The 23352-nt window shown below is 40.6% G+C and overlaps 1 protein-coding gene across 13 annotated transcripts in view; it reads left to right on the forward strand.

Moving 5' to 3' along the window:
- Positions 1–23352, forward strand: part of LOC106873629 (jmjC domain-containing protein 8) — a 462181-nt gene that overhangs the window by 286958 nt on the left and 151871 nt on the right. For all 13 annotated transcript variants that reach the window (XR_008264424.2, XM_052968758.2, XM_052968757.2 and 10 more), the window contains one exon: positions 7617–7695. Coding sequence is in view for 12 of the 13 variants with exons in the window: in XM_052968758.2 (XP_052824718.1) it covers positions 7617–7695 (79 nt within the window). In the remaining variant the exon portion in view is untranslated. The remainder of the gene's footprint in view (positions 1–7616; positions 7696–23352) is intronic.

Below are 23352 nucleotides of genomic sequence, written 5' to 3' on the forward strand. Positions count from 1 at the left end.
TGACACAAGTCATAGGAGGTGGTTGGTGTCCAAGATCATTACCTATCTGGGCATTACAATTTTCATGTGACTTCATATGATTCATGTTTCCTGCTTTTGACAACAGAACATGGTTACATATAATACATATCCAATGTTCACTGTTGGTTATAGTTCCAATTGTTCCTTTGCGACAGGCCCTTTTAAGTTCAGAATGCTGAATCATATTTTTCTCCCAAGCCTTGCAACCAGTCCTAACAGCATCTCTCCACTTGTTCCGATCTAGAACATCATTTTTCCAATCACTTTTGTTCATATCCTATTTCTTCAGGTTTTCCTTCACACAGTCTTTATACCTTTTCCTCAGCTTATGTTGTGGTTACTTACCATCGTTGAGCTCACCATAAAAAAAATGCTTTGGCAAACACTTGTCTTTCATTTTAATAACATGTCCAGTCCATCTCATGTGAGCCAAGATAACATGTTGTTCAATTGAGCTGCAGTGTGCCATGCACAAAATTTCTGTATCTGGTATGAAACATTCCTACCTGACTCTTAAGATACGTCTGAGGCACTTTTGATGAAATCTCTCCAGCATTTTTATATGACGCTTGTAAGTCTCACTTGAATAAAGAAGTGCAGACAATACCCATGCTTTATAGACACTGATTTTTGTCTGCAGGGAAATACCTCTATCCGCCCATACTCACTTTTCAAGCTTTCCAAATGCAACACTTCCCTTCCCTATTTGATAGTATATCTCTGCATCAAGACTATCAATGACTTCTACCCTTGTTTCATTCACAAAAATGTTTCATTCAGAATATGTTTGTCCTGACATGGCAGTAAACATTACTTTGGTTTTCCCCAGACTAATTGTGAATCTGAAATGTACACATGCAGTGGAAAATCTGTCCATTAAATGTTGCATATCCCTCTCTGAGTGTGCCAACAAATCAGTATCATCAGCATAAAGTAATTGTCTAACAAGTATTTTGAAAATCTTTGCTTTGCAGTTAAACTGGGTCAAATTAAAAATACGACTAGATGTCTGAAATCTGATTCCAATTTTTCTGTTGCAATCCTTGAAAGCATACCAAAGCAATGTTGGAAAATAAATAGAAAAAAGTGTAGGGGCAGGAATATCTCTCTGTTTGACACCATTGTCTACAGAAAATTCATGAGATAGCTCATCATTAAAGACTACCTGTGTAGTTCCTTAAAGATGCTCACAAAATGTGTTGGGCAACCAAGTTTACACAAAACAATTCACAGTGCCTCCCTGTATAGCATGTCAAATGTCTTTGTTAAATCTATAAAGACCTGGTATAGTGGCATTTGTTCCTCTAAGCATTTCTCTTGAACCTCACAGAAAATATCATGTCCATTGTTTCTCGCTCAAGTCTCAAACCACACTGTTCTTCAGGAATCACATGTGGACACACATTCTCAACAAAATGATCTAACATGATCCTTGAAAGTATCTTCCCAGTATGTGCCAGGAGAGTTATCCCTCTAGAATTACCACACACTGCTTTCAGGCCCTTACCCTTGTATACAGAGATTAGAATGCCATTTACCCATTCTTGTGGCACAGAAGATTCATTCAAAACTCAAGTTATCAGGTTATGAATTTCAGATGAAATATGATCCCCATCTGCTTTCAGAATTTCAACTGGAATACCATCCAATCCAGCAGCTTTACCTGATCTCAATTTACATAATGCCAGATTTACTTCTTCAATGGAAGGTGTATCGTTCATGTGTTGCACTATCTCGCTTTGTGGAATGTTGTTTATGATATCTGTGTTCATTACAGATGAATTGTAGAAAAGAGCTGCAAAGTGTTCTCTCCATCTATTCATTATTCCAGGAGAATTTTTAATAACTTCATTTCCATCTTTTGACTTCAAGGGAACATATAAATCAGGAAGATTGCAGTCCAAAAGCTTGCCGCAATAATCTATAGAAACTTTTAATGTCTTTCCTGTTATAGGCTACCTGCACTTCCTCAGGCAAATTTCTCCACCAAGTGTCTTTAAGCTTCCTGAGTTCTTTTTGCAAGTTTGCTTTCTGAGACTTGTACAACTTTTCTAGTTGCACTTTGTTCTTAATGTTTGGGTCAAGAAGCTTTTCATGAGTGGATCTCTTTGTTGTTAAAAGCTCATTTATCACTGTATCATTGGAATCAAACTAGTCTCGTTGTTGTCTCTTCTAACTTAAAACCTCTGATCCCATTTTATATATTCCATCCTGGAAGGATTGCCATGAACCTTCAGAATGAACATTGCTGCATCTCTTCTGAAACAACTGCAAAAACTTGTGGTTGTTTTAGCTGCTCTACATTAATTTTGTTTGGTGCCTGTACATTTGTACTACACATCTTCTTATGGATCCTGAACTTGAACTTGGCCCTAACCATTTTGTGATCAGTATTACAATCAGCATTTCGCAATACTCTGAGGCTGCACAAATCTTGTAAGTCAGCTTTCCAAGTTAATACAAAGTCAATCATGTGACCTTTTATGTATGTGTTTATTTTTATTAAAAAAATGTGTGTGAATATATATATATATATATATATATATATATATATATATATATATATGTATATATATATACAATAAACTGTTGTGTGACGGTAAGATCAACAAAAAGAGTACTTCATCTGGTGAGAGATAAATATTATTTATTAAGCTTGCCAGACAGTATGTTTTTTAGCACATCTGGTGTCTCAGCACAATCTTAAGACACCGTCTACATAGCATGACAAGCTAGCCAAAAGTGGCTTTAAGGATAAATTAATATGTAACCTCTCAAATAATGAAAGGAATAATAATAATAGACCTAAAAATAGACCTTGGAAAATAATTTGGTTGCACCCCCTCTTCCCCATAATATAAAAACTAACATAAGTAAAAGATTCCTGTCTCTCCTTGACAAACATTTTCCAAAAGATCACTGGTACAGGAAAATATTTAAATTATCATATAACTGCTGCCCCAATATGAAAACACCATTACATGAGAACAACACCAAGAGCCCACTCCCAATTGTAACTGTTGAAACCCAGGAACCTGTTCACTTGACCAAAGATGTATGATTAAATTCATCATATATGAGGCAGAAGTTACAGCAATGCTAGATGATAACACAACCTGATAAGAAGAGCTATATCAGACTATGTGATGGCAACTGCAAAAATTGTTATGCTAACCTTCTGACACAGGGACAAAAGTAAAGCAACTAAGTTGGCTAGCCATGTACAGGGTTTGAAGTCAACGTCACACCACATGATAAAGTGGAAAATAGTCGAAAAATCCACACCATATGTTAACGGATCAGAAGGAAATGTAAGCTACACACAGCTAAAAGAACTTAGATCTTTTTCAGATCTAAGAACTTTAACACTGCTGAATTCTAGATCCAAAATGTTCAATGGTTGTAAGCATATGGCTAAGTTCCTGCTGATGAATTGGAAAATACACCTCTCTGAATTGAGCAGCTGTACCACAGACTCTAGGCCACCATCTTTTCAGCCTTATATTTTATGGGCAGAGGGGAATTAACTCTAATCTGTTCCCACTTTGCTTCTTTCTGTTTTGTTTTTCGTTTTCCAGTTTTTCAATCTTCCTCCTTTTATATCTATTTCTTTCTTGCCTTCTCTCGAATATTTTCTCATCCTATCATCCTATTTTTAGCTTGTTATGCCATTCTGGTAGTGCCTGGAGATTGCACTGAAACACCAGGCATGTTAAAAAATACTGTCTGGCATGCTTTCCTCACATGAAACTAATAGTAAACATATAAAAATATTGTGTTTATTAAATTACATATATATTAGCTATATGATGTCATAGGAGAAAAATGTGTCTGCACGGATGATGGTGTACTTGCATTTAATGATACTGCAAACAAAGAGGCTTGGAAATGCCATTATGAAAGGTTGATAAATGTGGAGAATGAATGGGAGAAGGAGAATCTGCCAAATGTTGACCCAACTGAGGGTCCAGCTATCCAAATAAACAGTAGCTTTGTAGATAAATCAATCAAGAATATGAAGACAGTGAAGGCCTCCCCAGCCCATCAGGAATCACAGCTGAGATATTTAAAATATCAAGTGGAGTAGGATATAGTCTATTCACCTGTATAGTTAATCAGGTTGTCCACGAGGGAGTCATACCCAATGATTGGTGTAGCAGCATTATAGTCAACTGCTAGAAAGGAAAAGGTGATGCCTTAGACAGGAATAATTACAGAGATATCAAATTGTTGGACCAGGTGATGAAAGTCACAGAAAGGGTCATAGCTCAATTAATTAGGAATAGAGTTAACGTAGATGAGATGCAGTTCAGATTTGTGCCAGGCAAGAGCACCACTGATGTTATATTCTTGGTTAGGCAGCTGCAGGAGAAATATCTAGCCAAGAATAAACCCATGTACCTGGCTTTTGTTGACATGGAGAAAGCCTTTCACAGGGTTCTCCGATCCCTTATCTGGTGAATGCGGATGAGTGGTTGGATGAGAGCTGTACAAGCCATGTACAGGGATGCTGTCAGTAAGGTGAGGATTAGCAATGAGTATAGTGATGAATTCCGGGTACAAGTAGGGGTTCACTAAGGATCAGTCCTCAACCCCATCTTGTTCATCATAGTCCTCCAGGCAATAACAGAGGAATTTAAGACAGGCTGCCCCTGGGAGCTCCTCTATGCTGATGACCTTCTTCTTATAGCTGAATCAGTACAAGAATTAGAGAAGTTTCAGATGTGGAAGCAAGATGTAGAATCAAAGGGCCTTGGTGTTAATCTGGTAAAAACCAAAGTCTTAGTAAGTAGGAAAGCAGACAAATCACAAATCTCTTCAGGTAGATGGTCCTGCTTGATCTGTAGAAAAGGTGTAGATAGAAACTCCATAAGAAGTACTCAGTATAAGCTATGGACACATAAGAGGTACAGCAATATCAGAGTAAGGTTGACAGGGGAAATAATTTTTATGCATGGAAGGTTCACAGGTACAATTAACACTAAAAATGTACATAAAATAAATTTCATCATATGCTGGGGGGGGGGGGGGGGAGCAAACTAGTAGTTAATAGCTAGGTGACCATGTCAGTAGCAGGGAACAGATGCTCTGAGAGCATAGCTGCTAGAATAAGAATAGTCTGGAAAAAGTTCAGAGAGCTTCTACCTCTGTTAGTAACAAAGGGCCTCTTTCTCAGAGTGAAAGGTAGATTGTATGATGCCTGTGTGTGAACAGCTATGCTTACACAGCAGTGAAACATAGCTCTGACAGCTGAGAACATGTATAAACTTGAAAGAAATGAAGCCAGTATGCTTTGCTGGACGTGTAATGTCAGTGTGCATGCACAACAAAGTGTTAGTGTCTTGCGAAAAAAGTTGGGCATAAGAGGCATCAGATGTAGTGTGCAAGAGGGACGACTGTGCTGGTATGGTCTGTGATGTATGTGGATAGGGACAATTGTGTGAAGAAGTGTTGAACTCTAATGGTGGAGGGAACCTATGAAAGAGGTAAACCCAGTAAGACATGGGACAAGGTGGTGAAGCATGATCTTTGAATGTTGAGTCTCATAGAGGAAACGACAAGTGATCAAAACCTTTGGTGATATGTTATGCTTGAGAAGACTTGTCAAGCCAAGTGAAATCGTAGTTGTGGCTGATGCCAGTCTCGCTTAACTTGTGCTGGTGGCACATAAAAAGCACTACTTGATTGTTGGGCCTCACAGAGGCAGTGACAAGTGACTGCGACCTTTGGCAGTATACCATGCTTGAGAAGACCTGTCAAGTTAAGTGAGATTGTAGTTGTGGCTGATGCTGGTGCTGCATAACTGGCAGCCATGCCGGTGGGACATAAAAAGCACTCACTACACTCTTGGAGTAGTTGGCATTATGAAATGCATCCAGCCGTAGAAACCATGCCAAATCAGATTGGAACCTGGTGCAGCTCTCCAGCTTACCAGTCTTCAATCAAACCATTCAACCCATGCTAGCATGGACAATGGACATTAAATGATAATGATGATGATGATGATGATGATGATGATGATGATGATGATGGTGGTGGTGGTGGTGGTGGTGGTGGTGGTGGTGATGATGATGATGATGATGATGATGATGATATATTAGCTAGTTAGAAAATGTCTATGCTAACTCTGTCCCTAATTAGTTGGGCTATGACCCTCTCTGTAATCTTCATTACCTGATCCAGTAATTTGATACCCCTGTAGTTTTCTCTATCTAAAGCATCATCTTTACCTTTGTAGCCGTTGACTATGGTGCTGCTACACCAGTTATTGCATATAACTCCTTTGTGTATCACCTGGTTAACTATATGGCTGACTTGACCATTGCCTACACCGCCAGATATTTTAAGCATCCCAGTGGTGATTCCTGATGGACCGGGGGCTTTCCTTGTCTTCATATCTTTAATTGCTTTATCTACCAAGGTACTGTCAATTCGGATAGCTGGTCCCTCAGTTGGGTTAACATTTGGCAGACTCTCTTTCTCCCATTCTTTCTTTTCATTTAGTAGCCTTTAATAGTGGCATCTCCAAGTCTCTTTCTTTGCAACATCATTAAATGCAAGTGAGCCATCATCCATGCAGATACATTTCTCTCCTATGACATTACAGTTTTGTCTCTGACACTGTCTTGCAAATCAAAACACTTGAAGTCTCTGGTCCTCACAATGCAGATCATTGGCAAACCTTGTCTTTTCTGCTCCCCCTCTGGCTAAGTATAACTGTCTCCTAGCTTCCTTTCTGGATATATGACACAGTTCCCTGCTACTACCATACTTCCAGTCCTTCCAGGCCTGTTTCTTTTCTCTAATGGCCCTGTCAACTACATTGTTCCACCACTATGTCACCCTAGGTCTGGATGGAACTTTGCACCAGCCACAGATCTGGTCAGTAGCCTTCAGCAGGTTGTCATGTAGAAACCTCCAGTTGTCCTCCATGTTATCTGATGCTATATCCTCCTCTTTTTTGTCAAAAACTTCAAGTAATATGTCTCTAAGTCTCTGTCCATTCAGAGGATCCTTAAGCTTCCTGACCCTTCTTTTCCACATTGGTCATCTTTTGGGTAGCCATTTAGCCCTGATCCTGAAGTCACTAACAACTAACCTATTTTGGAGGGTGCATTCTTCACCTGGGGAAGTTTTGGCATTTATAAGCAGCCATATTTCCTGTTTCCTGGCAAGAATGTAATCAACCTGACTAGTGTGCCCATTGGACTTACTTGGTGAACAGGTGACTGGTGGGTTTCCTGAAGTTAATATTACAGATCATAAGATCATTTGCATCATAAAACTCCAGTAGCCTAGTTCCCTCTTCATTGTGCAAACCAAATCCGTTGCTACCATTGATGAATTACTGATGAAGAACATGCAAATAACCTTTATTTGTATTGTGAGTAAAAATAAGTGTATTTATACATCTGACATAGTTTCTGTATATAACAGAAACTTTGAGACTAAGTTTCTAACAACTAACTCTACATTCAGACTCCTCGCAAAACTAAATCCAAAGAACTATTAGTAATGTATATATATATTAATGAGAATTGCTTTTCTTTTAGGCTTATTAATAAAATGTATATGTTTCATATTTTTTATTTTAGGTATGTGTTTGACCGATATTTTTACCAAGATTCTGATCTCCCTTCTTCTCTAAAATTTCCAAAATTATTAAAATTCAAGGTAAATTTTTATCTCTCTTCTTTTATGTTTACAATTTGATTCATCTGTTGGAATATTACAGTTGAATTAGTTGATAGGATCTGAACTATCAAGACCCTGAAGCTTGCTCACTTGACCTCTGTTATATACGAGACTGAAATTACAGTAATGCTCCAATTGAAAAGAATTACATCGGGTTATGTGAGGGAAAATTCAAGAGACATTATGCAAACCACCTATCTTCTTTCTGACACATCAATAAAAATAATGCAACTAAGTTGGTTAGCCATGTATGGAATTTGAAGAGTAGCTCCACACCACATACAATTAAGTGGAGAATAGTGGAGAAATCTAAGCCATATGTTAATGGATCTAAGAAATGCAACTTGTGCATAACAGAAAGATCTCGTATTCTTTTTCGATCCAGCAATTCTAACACACTGCTTAATTTGAGATCTGAAATTTTTAGCAGGTGTAAACACATACATAGGTTTCTTTAATCAAACTGGATGGCATCATTTACTCTGGATTGAGTTGCTGTCTTGCAGACTTTGACATATTTTCTGTTATTTCATTCTAAACCAGTTGTGTCTAATGAGCTTTCTACAATCAGGATCTTAGTTTTCTTGATTTTGTTTCTTTTTTCTTATTCTATTTTTTGCATCAACCTTCTTCATGTTTTTTCCACGTTTTTTCTTATTTTCTTACTGTCCTGCTTTCTTGTTTTTAAAATATCATAAAGTATGAAACTATTAGTAGCTCTTTTGGTTGCGTTTTAAATGGATATTTATATCTCACTGGATGGAGTACTTTGTTTATTGATTCTACCTCTACTGGATCTTTAAACTATATATATATATCATTATCATCGTCATCATCATCATCATCATCATCATCATCGTTTAACATCCGCCTTCCATGCTAGTATGGGTTGGACGATTTGATTGAGGACTGGCGAACTAGATGGCTGCACCAGGCTCCAATCTGATCTGGCAGAGTTTCTACTGCTGGATGCCCTTTCTAATGCCAACCACTCTGAGAGTGTAGTGGGTGCTTTTACGTGCCACTGGCACAAGGGCCAGTCAGGCGGTACTAGCAATGGCCATGCTCAAAATGGTGTTTTTTTACATGCCACCTGCACAGGAGCCAGTCTAGCAACACTGGCAATGACCTCGCTACACACATATATAGATTAAGTATATGATATAAGTTATAGAACGAAGTTTGACAAATTCAACCATATTTTTCATAAATAGAGGAGATTAGATGTTAATATGGGATAAAATATTTATTTAATTCACCAGATGATCATTTCGTACAGAAAGACAATAAATTCATTTTAAGAATCTGAGTTGTCAAAGAGTGCTCATCAGTAGTGTGGTGTTACATGTGATGTTATGGGCTGTGATGAGCTATGTGTTGTTGGTGGAGAGAGATCGCAGATGAAGCAAACGGAAGTGAAGACAGACTGGAAGGGCCAGCGGAAGGGAGCACGTGGGGTCAGTTCGAAGATAGACGGCTTACATAGAAGACGTGTTTTGATCTGGAGCAATCGTTTACTCCGCCACGGTCGACAAGGTAAGGTCCCAGTGTTTCATTCTCCCTTTTGCTTCTTGTTGTCTTTTTCCTAAAAAAAAAAAATTATGAGTGTAGTCCAGATTTCTAACGATGTAATTAAACCGTTTTGCGGTGGCACGGACGTGGTCACGTGGCTAAAAAAGATGAAGCTGGTTGCGAAGCGCCACGGGATAGGTGACTTAGCAAGCTTTTTACCGCTGTACTTAGATGGCCCGGCGTTGGCGCTATTCTTAGAGATGGAAGAGAGGGACCAACTTAGCACGGAAAAAATAGAAATCTGCTTGATGGAGGCCTTTGCAGAAGGAATGTTTGAAGCATACGCTTGCCTGGGGAAAGCAAAGTGGACTGGCGAACAGGTTGATGTGTTTGCCAATGATCTCAGGAGATTAGCTAAACTGGTGGGGTACGAGGGAGAATCGCTAGATCGGACGGTTAAGTTGGCGTTTGTGACTGGTTTTCCTGACCACATGTCGGTCGAATTGCAGAAGCTGCCGAACGTGAACTCCATGGCGATGGCGGATATTATAAGTTGTGCTCGTGTGCTAATTTCATGTTGTAGATCGACACCATTGGCAGCAACTGCAACAGCAAAAGGTGGCCGATCAAGGAGTAATGGAGAGGGGTCGAACAAGGAACGTGTGTGACCGTTCAAAGGACAGTGTTTCCTGTGTCAGGGCCCGCACATGGTGCGAGACTGCAAGTTACACAAGCCTGAGATCATTTGCTACCGGTGTCGAGAAACAGGACATATAGCCAGCGAATGTTTGCAGGGAAACGGTCTAAGGGAGACTACTACGGCAGTGGTCATCCCTTTGGATCAATAGAGGCGCGTTTGTTGCTACCTGTTGTCGACATTCTGATAGAGGGGAAGGAGTCGCGAGCCCTTGTGGACACGGACTGTACGACAACCCTGATGACTCCAGGAGTGGTAGAAACGTGAGTGGAGAAAGCAGTGTGAGGGCAGTCGACGGAACAGAGGTACGCTGTGAAGGCATTACAGACGTGCAGATTGAGGTGTAGGGAACAAAGCTGATGCTGCAATCAATTGTAGTTGGTCACTTGGTGGATGAGATTGAACTGGTGATGGGGATGGATCCAATCACCCGTCTAGGAGGTGTCACTGTTAACGAGGCCGGTGTGACTTTCGGGGTTGCGGGGAAACCATGTATGGCGACACTGTGCATTGGTGAGAACTGCGAAGAAAACTATGCCATGCACACCATTGAAGACCAGGATTTTCGTGCCGCCTTCGATGGCCAGAGGTGGACAGTGGAGTGGCACTGGAGGGGAGAGGCCCCGATGTTGAAAAATAAAGTGGGCTGCTACCAGCATACTTTGAAAGGAGATGCCAGAAGCGAGTTCGAGGGGGAGGGGGGGGCAGTGGATTAAGGAGGGCATATTGATCCCTTGGGAAGAAGTAGAGAGCGGAGTCCTGCCACTGATGGCGGTGGTACAGCCCACAAAGCATAAGGTCAGACCAGTGCTTGACTTTCGAGAGCTGAATGACCACATATCATGTCATACGGGCGGCGAGGCCACAGATGTCTGCGGGGACACCTTGCGAGAGTGGAGGCAGATGACGGGCCTCCACGATCGTTGCTTTGAAGTCGGCATACCTGCAGGTGCATGTAGCTGAGAGACTGTGGAAGCATCAGCTTGTCAGGTATAAGAGCCGGACATACTGTCTGACCAGGCTGGGGTTTGAGCTAAATTCAGCGCCAAAAATTATGGCAACAATTCTCAAGGCCATCCTGGGAAAGGTGGACAGAGTAAAAAGGGCCACCAATTCGTACATCGATGACATCCTTGTGGATGAAACCATAATGCCAGCAACGGAGGTCATAGGCCACCTGAAGAATTTCGGACTGGTCGCCAAGCCACCAGAGGCTATGGAAGGAGGCGCTGCACTGTGCCTCAAGCTACGGAGAGACAAGGCCGGCACGTTGGTGTTTTGGCGAAGGAACGAGATCCCCGAACTGGGCACCAGCGTGAGTAGTCAGGAACTGTTCTCGGTGTGTGGGAAGCTGGTGGGACACTACCCGGTTGCAGGATGGCTCCGGACAGCATGTAGCTTCATCAAGAGACGAGCCGAAGGAGCAAAGTGGAATGACAGAGTGGGGGAGAAAACGACCAACATGATGCAGGAAGTCTTGGTCAGAGTGAGAGCAGAGTATGCAGTGAGGGGCAGTTGGTATGTTCCCAAATCAAAGAGCAGGATTGTTTGGTGTGACGCCAGTAGCATCGCAATAGGGATTGTCTTAGAAATGGGAGGCACCGTGGTGGAAGATGCAGCCTGGCTCAGGAAGATGGATGACTGCAACCATATTAATGTGGCGGAGTTGGATGCCGTGCTGAAGGGGGTGAACCTCACCTTGAAGTAGGGGCGGCACACCATTGAAATTAGGACCGATTTGGCCACTGTGCTTGGTTGGGTGATGGCAGTCATCACCAATGACTGGAGGGTGTGAACCAAAGGGTTTGCAGAGATGTTGGTAAAGTGTCGATTGGGAATATTGCGTGAGCTAACCGCTGAGTTCGATCTGAAGCTGAGCGTGATTTTTGCGCCTTCCGAAAAGAATAGGGCAGACATCCTAACCTGGGTAAAGCGAGCCTGATTGCAGGTGCCAGAGGATGCGGAGCAGGCTGTGGCTGCAGTATGCTGTCTGAGTGACTCGGAGCTGAGGAGACTGCATACCATGCATCACATGGGAGTCGACAGGACATTGTTCCTAGCCCGGAAAGTCAACTCTGAGATAACAAGACGGAACGTGCAAAGTATTGGTTAACAGCTGTGACAGGTGCCAGTCCATCGACCCTGCTCCAGGTGTACATGAGGCGGGAAGTATTCCAGTGGACCACAACTGGAAACGACTGGCAGTGGATATACCACACTAACGGCAGGGGACGTACCTCTCAATAGTTGACTGTGGACCAGGGCAGATGGCCATATGGAGGGAGATGCAGACGGAGACTGCAGAGGAAATCGCAAGAGTATTAAATGAGATATTCCTGGAATGAGGCCCCGTGGATGAGCTGCTGCTGGATAATGGCACTGCATTTCGCTCGGAGGTGCTGAAAGAAATTCTTGATGGGTGGCAGGTCAGCCGCTTCTTCAGGGTGGCATACCAGCCAAGTGGAAATGGAGTGGTGGGAAGGCATCATCGTACCATCAAGACCATGGCAGAGTGGGCCCACATTTCGCCAATCGAGGCCGTATTTTGGTACAATATGTCACCCAGGTCAGGACAGGCTGAGGAGTCGGTGCCACACAGGGCAATATTCAGGTACGAATGCAGGCATCTGTGTATTGCATCAATGCAACTCGGGGGAGAGGAAGAGCACACCTTTGTGCAGATCGGGGAAGAAGTTTGGGTAAAACCCCCAAATGCATGGTGTACATCACAATGGGGAAAAGGAACAATAACCTCCATCAATTCGAAGAACAACGTCTCTATCGATGGTATGCCACGCCATGTTTTGGATGTGCGGAAGATTGTCAATGCCTCAGAGGATGGAACCAGCAGCAGTGGGCAAGATGATGAAGTCAGCAGCAGTAGGCAAGATGATGAAGCCAGAGACAGCGAGCCAGGAACTCAGGCCAGTACCGGGGTCGCACAGCGACCACAGAGGGAGTGGCACCCTCCTCCCTGGTTGGCTGATTATGAAACCAATTAAGGTAGTTCGGGAGCAAGGAGTGAGTGTGAAAGCCGGGGCGTGTGGTGTTACATGTGGTGTTATGGGCTGTGATGAGCTATGTGTTGTTGGTGGAGAGAGATCGCAGATGAAGCAAACGGAAGTGAAAACAGACCGGAAGGGCCGGCGGAAGTCGGGCACACGCGGTGGACAGCGAGCACGTGGGGTCAGTTCGAAGATAGACGGCTTACGTAGAAGACGTGTTTTGATCTGGAGCGATCGTTTACTCCACCACGGTCGACAAGGTAAGGTCCCAGTGTTTCATTCTCCCTTTTGCTTCTTGTTGTCTTTTTCCTCCATCACACAAGTAGCACAATAAGAAAAGGTATTGGTACGTCTTTTAGCGAAGTATCCATTTCAATCTTCTTCATTTTTGTTAGAAATCTTGTTCTTTATTAATAATGATAATTAGTAATAATAGTAATAATAATATAAGTTAGCATTTATATATGTATGTATATATATATATATATATATATATATATATATATATATATATATATATATATATATATATATATATATATATATAGTCTATAAAAAAAGGGTTAAATGAGGATTTGTCCTTTAATTGGAGTAGTTTCCAAAAGATTTCTAATGTTGATTCTTCATGCTTTACTTCCATATTTTTTCATAAATGGAGGAGATTAGATGTTAATATGGGATAAAATATTTATTCAATTCACTAGATGATCATTTCATACAGAAAGACAATAAATTGATATTTGATATTTTAAGAATCTGATTCTTTGCTAAAAAATGTACCAATACCTTTTCTTATTGTGCTACTGATGAGTACTCTCTGACAACTCAGATTCTTAAAATGAATTTATTGTCTTTCTGTATGAAATGATCATGTAGCAAACTGAATAAATATTTTATCCCATATTAACATCTAATCTCTTCCATTTATAAAAAATATGATTGAATTTGTTGAAGTTCGTTCTATAACTTAAATCATATACTTAATATACTTACAAAACTTTTCATATCTATGCCATTTTACACCAGTAAATCCAAAGTAAAGTATGAAGAATCAACATTAAAAATCTCTTGGGAACTACTCCAATTAAAAGACGAATCCTCATTCAACCCTTTTTTATAAAATATATATATATATCTATCTAGGTATATATATATATGCTAACTTATACATATATATATATATATATATATATATATATATATATATATATATTTACGACGAGGTACCCCAAAGTAACTGGAAACATTCTTTGTGGGATAAGTGCATTGTAGTTCAGGCTTCTCCTGCTAGAAGCCATTTGATGTGACTCTCGGGCATCAGGCTGTTCAGTAGTGGCGATGAATGAAGGTGTACTGCCATGTGGTGTGCTTTGCTTTGCAGTGCTTTTCCTGGTTTGTTGATTTTTGCAATGGCTGAAATGAAGGAACAGTGTACTTCAACAAAATTCTGTTTACTGCTGAAACAATTGTCATGCTTCAAACAACTTACAAGGATGCTGTCATAAGCAAAACACAAGTTTACAAGTGGTTTTCACACTTTAGGAATGGTCAACTGTTGCTTGAAGACCAACCCTGTTCAGAGTGACTGTCAACCTCCTGAATGAATGGAAACATCATGAAAATTCATGAACTGTTCTTGGAGGACCATCACCAAAGAACTTGTAGATATGACTGATGTTTCCTAGAGCTCCTGCCAACAAACTTTGAGCAAGGGATTGTGATTGAAAAGAGTTGCAGAAAAATTTGTGCCTTGTTACTCTCAGAAGATTAAAAGCAGTTACAACTGAATTCATGTTGTGAACTGAAAGAACAGTTGAAAGTTGATCTGGACCTTTTTATGAAGGTCATCACTGGTGACGAAAGCTGATGCTATGGTTACAAATATTACGTATATAATACACACACACATAAGTGACTTTTGCATAGTTTTTGCCTGCCAACTTCCATTCACAAAGCATTAGCCAATTCTAGGTAATGGCAGAAGATACTTGCCAATGTTGTGCAGTGGGCTTGAAACTAGAAAACTTTAACCATGTGTTATGAGGTATACTTCTTAACTAAACAGCCATCCTTCTATTGTAAGTAACTTTCTCGGATGATTTGTTGTCAATTCCTGACAAAATTTGTGTATTAAATTGATGTAAATTAAAGTGTTTTCTCCAGAAGCACAACAAATTACCTGCTGTAGAGTAGAACATATGACCTATCTGCATTAGCCATGCAAGTATAGCAAGGTATCCTCTCTTGATTTAATAAAATGAAAAAGGAAAAAGCAAAATGTGTAACATCACTCCAAAAAACATTTAATTTAGTTACAACTGTTTCTAGAATAGCCAAGCATGTTGATTTTGATATTGAGTAAGGATTCCATAAGCTGAATATTCCATTATCAGAGAGGGAGAAGTTACAGAAATGTAAAAATGAAGAAATATCCCCTATCAAGGATATTAGTATATTCCAGTTTGTCAGAAATGAAGGAAGGATCAGAGTAAAATAGGTATGTGTTACACAGTTCCATGAACAAATAAATAAAGTTATAGGTAAGGTCCATTAGCAATTTCAGATAAGAATGTTTGATGATAATCCATGGCTAGGAATAGTGGAAGTTACCAGTTTTATTCTTGAATAGTTAGTGAATGAGGTCCATTAAGGTCCATTAGCAATTTCAGATAAGAATGTTTGATGGTAATCCATGGCTAGGAATAATGGAAGTTACCAGTTCCATTCTTGAATAGTTAGTGAATGAGGCCCATTAAGGTCTATTAGCAATTTCAAATAAGAATGTTTGATGGTAATCCATGGCTAGGAATAGTGGATGTTACCAGTTCCATTCTTGAATAGTTAGTGAATGAAGACTGAGTAGGAATAATGTTACAGCATAAAATGGTAGATGTACTAATGTAGATATATTCTAGTCTGTATTGTGGGGGTAAATATGGTTGCCCTCCTTGCTTTTTCTCCAAAGGTATTTTTAAAACTAGTCAATCACAAAGGTGGTAGAAGCACTAGTGTGATAAAATGACTTCAACTGGTATTTGAAGACATATGACAATGTTATGTTTGTCAAGTAGTTTTGACCTGCTCTACAGCACTTCTTTCAATGTTAAGTGTTATATGTTTAGAAAATCAAATATAACAAAATGTAAACAATCTCGTGAAAAATTATAATGAACCAACTGATGATAATCAAACCACTTGCATCTATTCATACTGAATATACTGCTTGGACCATTACATTATATGCGCATATTGTGTAATGGTCCAAACATTATGTGTGTGTGTGTACATATGCCTGTCTGTCTATCCTGTATGTCTGTCTGTTTTACTCCTCTCTATATTACAGTATAAATCACCTGAAGATTAGCTAAGCAGGTTTTATGTGTGTTACAAGTTATGAAACAAACATGGTTTTAGCTATAAAACATTTGTAATCTTTATTTACCTTTTTTATTCCTTACATTCTTGGATATTTATATATATATACACACATATCCAAAATTAGGGATTATTGAAGCTGACTAGCTGACTAGGGAAATGTTTTTGTGAATTTAAGCTGGTGCATTTACTGGATCTACTGTAGAATAAATAAGTAAATATATTGTAGCACCCTGTAAATACATTTAAGCAAAATCAAATAAAAGGAGTGGTATTAATTTAGAATTTGTTAGGAGAAGGGGAGAAAAAGAGAGAGAGAGGTGGAAGATAATATTTTTGATCAGTAGAACATAGTAGATCTAAAGTTGGTAGGGTATTGCTTAATCTTAAAACTATACAAGTGCATATTAGTGCACACATTCATATTTTTTGTGTGCCTGTAGTATCTAGTAGGTGTGTATGCACTCATGGGCACTTGTATATTCTTATGTACAGAAGGAAGGTGTTGGGGGATAAAAATGTTAGGAAAAATATATATTAGGTTGTCAAGAAAGTTCTTGCAGTTTTTAACCTTTAAATTCACATGCACATATCTTGACTCAAACAAAACTTTATTAATCGAAATAAACACCATCAGAATCAACACACTTTTGCCAACACGAAACAAGTTTATTTATGCCAGTAGTGTAAAAATCCTGTGTTCTGGTGACAACGAAGTCGTTGAAGGTGTGTTTGGCATCGTCTTGGTTTTTGAAGCATTTCTCATGAGCGTTGTTGTGGAGAAGAATTGGTCCTTTTCTATTGACCAATGCTGGCTGTTATTGTCAGAGTTTCTTATGCATTTCATCTATTTGCTGACAGTACAGATCCGCCATAAAGGTTTCGCCTGGATCCAAAAAGCTGTGATGGATGAGACCTGCTGCAGACCACCGAACAATCACCATGACCTTCTTTTGATGCAACTTTGGCTTCGGGAAGTGCCGTGGAGCTTCGTCGGCGTCCAACCACTGAGCTGAGCATTGCTGGTTGTCGTAAAGAATTTACTTTTCGTTGGAAGTCACAATCTGGTCAAGAAACGGGTCATTCTTGTTGTGTTAAAGAAGGGAAGATGACACTTCAAAACAGTGTTTTTTTTGGTTGTCGTTCAATTCGTGTGGCACCCATTTCTCAAGTATTTTAGTTTTCCCAATCTCTTTCAAGTGGTTGGAAATTATTGTATACATGTTCAGGTGCAATAAAGACTGCAAACAAACAGGAAACAACTTCTATCTCATTCCAGGGTGAAAAACTAGAGGTAGTCGATAGCTTCCGCTATCTGGGCGACCAAGTTAGTAGTGGGGGTGGGTGCGCTGAAAGTGTAGCTGCTAGAATAAGAATAGCCTGGGCAAAGTTTAGAGAGCTCTTACCCCTGCTGGCGACAAAGGGACTCTCACTCAGAGTAAAAGGCAGACTGTATGACGCATGCGTACGAACAACCATGCTACATGGCAGTGAAACATGGGCTGTAACTGCTGAGGACATACGTAAGCTCGCAAGGAATGAAGCCAGTATGCTCCGTTGGATGTGTAATGTCAATGTGAATACCCGTCAGAGTGTAAGTATCTTGAGAGAAAAGCTGAACATTAGAAGCATCAGTTGTGGCGTGCAAGAGAGACGATTGCGCTGGTATGGACATGTGGTGAGAATGGAGGAGGATAGCTGCGTGAAAAAGTGCCACACCCTAACAGTTGAGGGAACCCGTGGAAGAGGTAGGCCCAGGAAGACCTGGGCTGAGGTGGTGAGGCAAGACCTTCGTACATTGGGCCTCACCGAGGCGATGACTACGGACCGAGACCTTTGGAAATGGGCTGTGCGTGAGAAGACCCGGCAAGCCAAGTAAGATCGTTGCCAGTGCCCCTGGACTGGTTCTTGTGCGGTTGGCACATGAGATGCACCATTTTGAGCGTGGCCGTTGCCAGTACCGCCTGACTGGCTCCTGTAGGATTTTCGAGCGAGATCGTTGCCAGTGCCCCTGGACTGGCTTGTGCGGGTGGCACATAAAAGACACCATTTCGAGCGTGGCCGTTTTCGTGCGGGTGACACGTAAAAGCACCCACTACACTCTCTGAGTGGTTGGCGTTAGGAAGGGCATCCAGCTGTAGAAACTCTGCCAAATCAGACTGGAGCCTGGTGTTGCCATCCGGTTTCACCAGTCCTCAGTCAAATCGTCCAACCCATGCTAGCATGGAAAGCGGACGTTAAACGATGATGATGATGATGATGATGATTACGTCTAATTCAGAAGCAAGCTCTTGAACAGTTGTGCGTGAATTGGCTTCGATTAAGGCTCTTAGTTGATCATTGTCAACATCTGATGGCTGACCACTATGCTTATCATCTTCAAGATTCCCATCACCGCTACAAAATTTCTTGAAGCACCATTGTGCTGTATGTTCATTAGTGGTTCCTGGACCAAATGCATTGTTGATATTGCGAGCTGTTTCAGCAGCTTTTCAGCCTAGCTTGAACTGGAATAAGAAAATTGTGCGAATTTGCATTTTGTCCATGTTGTATTTAATGTTCTGGAAAAAATGATCTAATTATTCAAAAAGAAAAAGAATAACATGATTAGACAGAGCGAAAAATGGGCTTTAAAATGATATATAAAGTCATAGTAATTTAACGAAAATTAATTTGAAAATACATCATTTAAAACCAAAATTTTAAATTCTGCAAGAACTTTCTTGACAACCTAATGTATAAAAACATAAAGAAATAAAATAAAAATTATAAAAATACAAAATATAAAAATTATAAAGGTAGTTAAAAAGTTGTTGGTTATAAATACTTAAAAAGCTGCAAGGTGGAGTGCAGAGGAATAGTTAGGGAATGACATGGATAGGGTGGGGGTCACACACTGTTACTTGTACTTTGAGAATGTGTTGCATAACCTAAGTCGGCAATTAAAAATCAAATTATTTTGTTCGTTCAAACAATTGATGGATTGCATAATAGAAAAGACTTCAGCAATGCATAGGTTGCATTTGTTTTTATAACCATTTAATGGTTTAGCATGAGTAGTTACGAGCCATTTAAAATTATATGGAATTAAGTTTTGCTTTAGGTTGTGAATTAGCTGAGATAAAGAAGTGCTGTTAGTTCTTGCTTGGGATTTGAAGCTAGAATAGAGGTTGCCCACTCTGGCTTTGAAGGTGGTGTTGCATGAGCTGATGTATACATAACTGGAATTCTCAACTGATACCATGCATTTGTATACAATGTTTTTTATACATGTGTGTGCACATGCATACTTATATGTGTTAGTGTGCATTTTTTTTTAATGGTTTGCTCAAGCAAGCTAGAACAAGGCCTATTACCTTAGGGTCTCCAAAAATGGTGACAAGAAGTTATTCTCAGACCTACCTCAAATGCTTGCAACACTGGATTTTGCTACAGGCATCCAAGGGCCAAATGTTGGGGTTAAACATGTTTATGTATCCTTTCTTTTTGTCTGTTACATTGAAATATATATCCTTCCCTACTTCCTATCCCTTGACCATGTGGTTGTTGGAGTATTCATTGATGATGTTGTAACCAAATTTTGTCACCTCTTTCAGTCTACTGCTACCCTCCGTGAAACAGCAAAATTGAGGCTCATCCACTCTTTGATGCTAACTTGGGCAATCCAGCAGATCTAGTATGGGTTCTGCTCTGGTTGTCATCATCATCATGAATGCATCATGGGCAAGTTAGCTGTTAATCACAACCATCTGCCTCTACTTGAGACATGCCTTGGTTGTGAATAGTAGACCGTTGACCTGAGCAGGTTTTTCCACCCTAGCCGGTGACTCCTTGAGAAGCCTTACCCAGAGTCTTTCATCTACCAGTGCAGTATTAACACCATCTCCTCACTTGGGTTAGCCCGCCAGCTGAAGTGGGGCATTTGAGTGTGGCACCAGGAGCCATCAAGCAAGAGATTAGGAGTTGAAGGGGGACTAGTAATGCCTGTCACTAATGGCACTATCTGTACTATATATGTATGAGTAGATATGTACATATTGAAATATGCATAAATTTCTTAAGGATGCTTTTTGCATGAAGAAAATATAGTTAAAAGCAGGTTATGATACTTAATGTGGTGAGATGACAATAATTTTTAACCAATTAAAATTATAACCATAATGAGAAACAAAGTCATTAGTGTTAATGAAAATTACTCTCACCGAGACAAGACGGAAAACTTAGAAATCTCAATTAACCTAAAATTAAATGAAGACATGTAGGTTTGGGGAGTGAATTTAATTTTTGGGAGTTATGATGTTAACTTTGAGTATGTTTCAGTCTTATTAGAACGTGTCAGTCAAGCATAGTCAATATACAACTACCAACAAATGACTAGAAGAGTGACCTAGCAGGCACTCTTGGGAACTGTCCAAGCTCACCATTTGAAACTATCTAATCAATGAATTATTTTCGCATCTAAAACCATATGCTCTTCAAATGAGATCTTGGTAGTTGTATGTTGACATTTCATTGAAGTGGTCTAAGGTCTAAATATGTTCAGAGTTAACAACATAATTACCTCTTAGGTACTTTTTATTAAATATTTGATCAACTGAAATTTCAAAGTTCTCTCCCTTTTATGCTTTGATTGTAATTTTCATTAATGTATAATGGGACTAGAAGGTTCCTGATACCTGTGGAGTGTCTCCTTCTCCCATTACAATTACTTTTTGTAGTCTTAGGGTTCTGGAACTCGAAGAAGAAGAGGCTTATAAGCAGATGCAATTCAGTGGTTGTTTATTTGGTTCTCATTTCATGTGGTTTGCTCCCGGCGACCATCTGAATGTCAGCGCGTAGGTCGTTAGCTCTGTTCGCGAGAGGTACATTCCCTCTGGAGATAACGGGTAAAGTTAGAGCGAGTTAAGAATCCACTGTGAGCTGCTAGGTTGCAGTGTTGTTCAATGTAGATGCCAATGTGAGGGAAGAGAATGGTTGCTCAATACACTTCCTTAAATAGATGTTGCCCACGAGAGCCTTGCTGTGGTCTCGCGCATGGCAAACATGGTTGTAGGTGAGATCTTGCTCTTGTCTTGGACATGGTAATGGCTGCCGGCGAGATCCTGCACAAAATGGCGCTGGCTTCTTGTGTCACACTACAGCTCTCCCCCTCTTCCCCCGAGCGCCAGTGCGAAATTAGAATGACTGGAGCAGGCACAAGAAAGCAAAGATGGCCACAAATAACAAGATGTGGTACAAAATATAATACAAAATGTGAAATTGAGAAAAAATAATCACAACAATATAAAAGGAGCATGATGCACAAAATATTATTTTACAGAGTTCAATGACAAGGCATTGGTATTGTTCAGCACACGAGAAAACAATTGTCTGTCACAGGAAGAAAAAAGAAAAAGTTAGATGTAAATAGTTCTAGTGAGTTTTGGGGGCCAATGCACAGTGTGGCTTGTCCTGGTGACATAGGGTATGTTCGTGTTATGTAGTAGCGACGAAGGTGGAGGTGTAGGTGATGATGTGATCAAAGGTGCATGTGCAGGTGGATGTGTAGGTGGTTGTAAAGGATCAAAAGTTGGCGTGGTTGGGGTGTCATCGAAGGGTGTGGACACCTCAAAATGTGCCCTTTTAAGTCTGTCGACCGACACAGTCTCTGCCCGACCATTGATGTCAAGACTAAAAGTTTTGGGTGTGCGCGATTGCACACAAAATGGTCCTTTATAAGGAGAAACGAGAGGTCCCTTGACAGAATCATCCTGAACAAAAACGTGAGTCCATTTGCCAATGTCTGGTGGGACGTGAGAGGGAATGGACTGGTCACGTGGATGCATGGGTGGAAGACTTGAGAAATACGAGCAAAGTCTGGTAACATACGACGTTGGATCAGGATGTGATGAACTGTCTGGTGCCAACATTGTGCCAGGGAGAGCCAGGATGGTACCGTAAAGGAGTTCAGCAGAGGAGAAACCTAAGTCTGTTTTAACAGCAGTGCTACAACCAAGAAGAACGATAGGCAGGAATTCTGTCCAAGACTGTGGATCAAGAGTGGCACATAGAGCGGCCTTCAGTTGCCTGTGAAAATGCTCAACCATCCCGTTGGAAACTAGATGGTAGCTGGTCGTATGAATGTGATGAACGCCTAGGATTCGCGACAATTCACGAAATAAGGAAGCTTCGAACTGGCGTCCACGATCAGTGGTTATTTTAGCTGGGACACCAAAGCAAGCAATCCAGTTAGAAATGAAAGCTCAAGCAACTGACTCAGCGGAAATATCCACTATTGGAATGGATTCAGGCCAACGAGAGAAACGATCAATGCATGTCAATATGTAAGAGAACCCGCAACTGACAGGCCATGGTCCAACCAAATCAATGTGGACATGGTAAAAGCGAGTCTCTGACTGAGAAAACTGTCTAAGAGGAGCGTGAATGTGCCTGTGGACTTTAGAACGCTGGTATTTCACACAAGAGCATACCCAAGCTGTGATCATACGGCTCATATTAGGCCAGAAAAACCGAGCCGTAATAAGCTTCACCAAGGCAGTGATGCCAGGATGTGACAGTGAATGCAAGGCGTCAAAAACATAATGCTGGTGGGTCGCAAGTACAAGCGGTCTTTGAGAACTAGTAGATGTGTCACAAAGGATTGTGCCTTCAGCAGACAGAAGTGGAAGATAGGCAATCTTGCAACAGGACAGCTTGGTGGAAATTAGATCCAATGTGTCCAGAGCTGGCTGATCCTGCGCAATAGCAGTTAAATCGATTGCAGCAGGAGTTGAAAGAGAACAAACAGGGAGATGAGAGAGTGCGTTAGCAGGCACGTTCTCTGTTCCAGGTATATGCCAAATGTCACTCGTGAACTGGGAAATGTAGTCCAGGTGACAAAAAGCACAAGGTGCGTGTTTGTTCAATTTGGCTGACAGAGCAGGGGAATGTGATCAGTATAAATTACACAATCCCGGCCCTCAAGTTGATGTTGAAAGTGGTGAACTGACTGGTAGATCACTAAGAGTTCATGATCAAACGTAATGTAACGATGTTCAGCTGGTTTTA

The sequence above is a fragment of the Octopus bimaculoides genome, chromosome 6 (genome assembly GCF_046866305.1).
Source record: "Octopus bimaculoides isolate indiv1 chromosome 6, ASM4686630v1, whole genome shotgun sequence".
Taxonomy (NCBI): domain Eukaryota; kingdom Metazoa; phylum Mollusca; class Cephalopoda; order Octopoda; family Octopodidae; genus Octopus; species Octopus bimaculoides.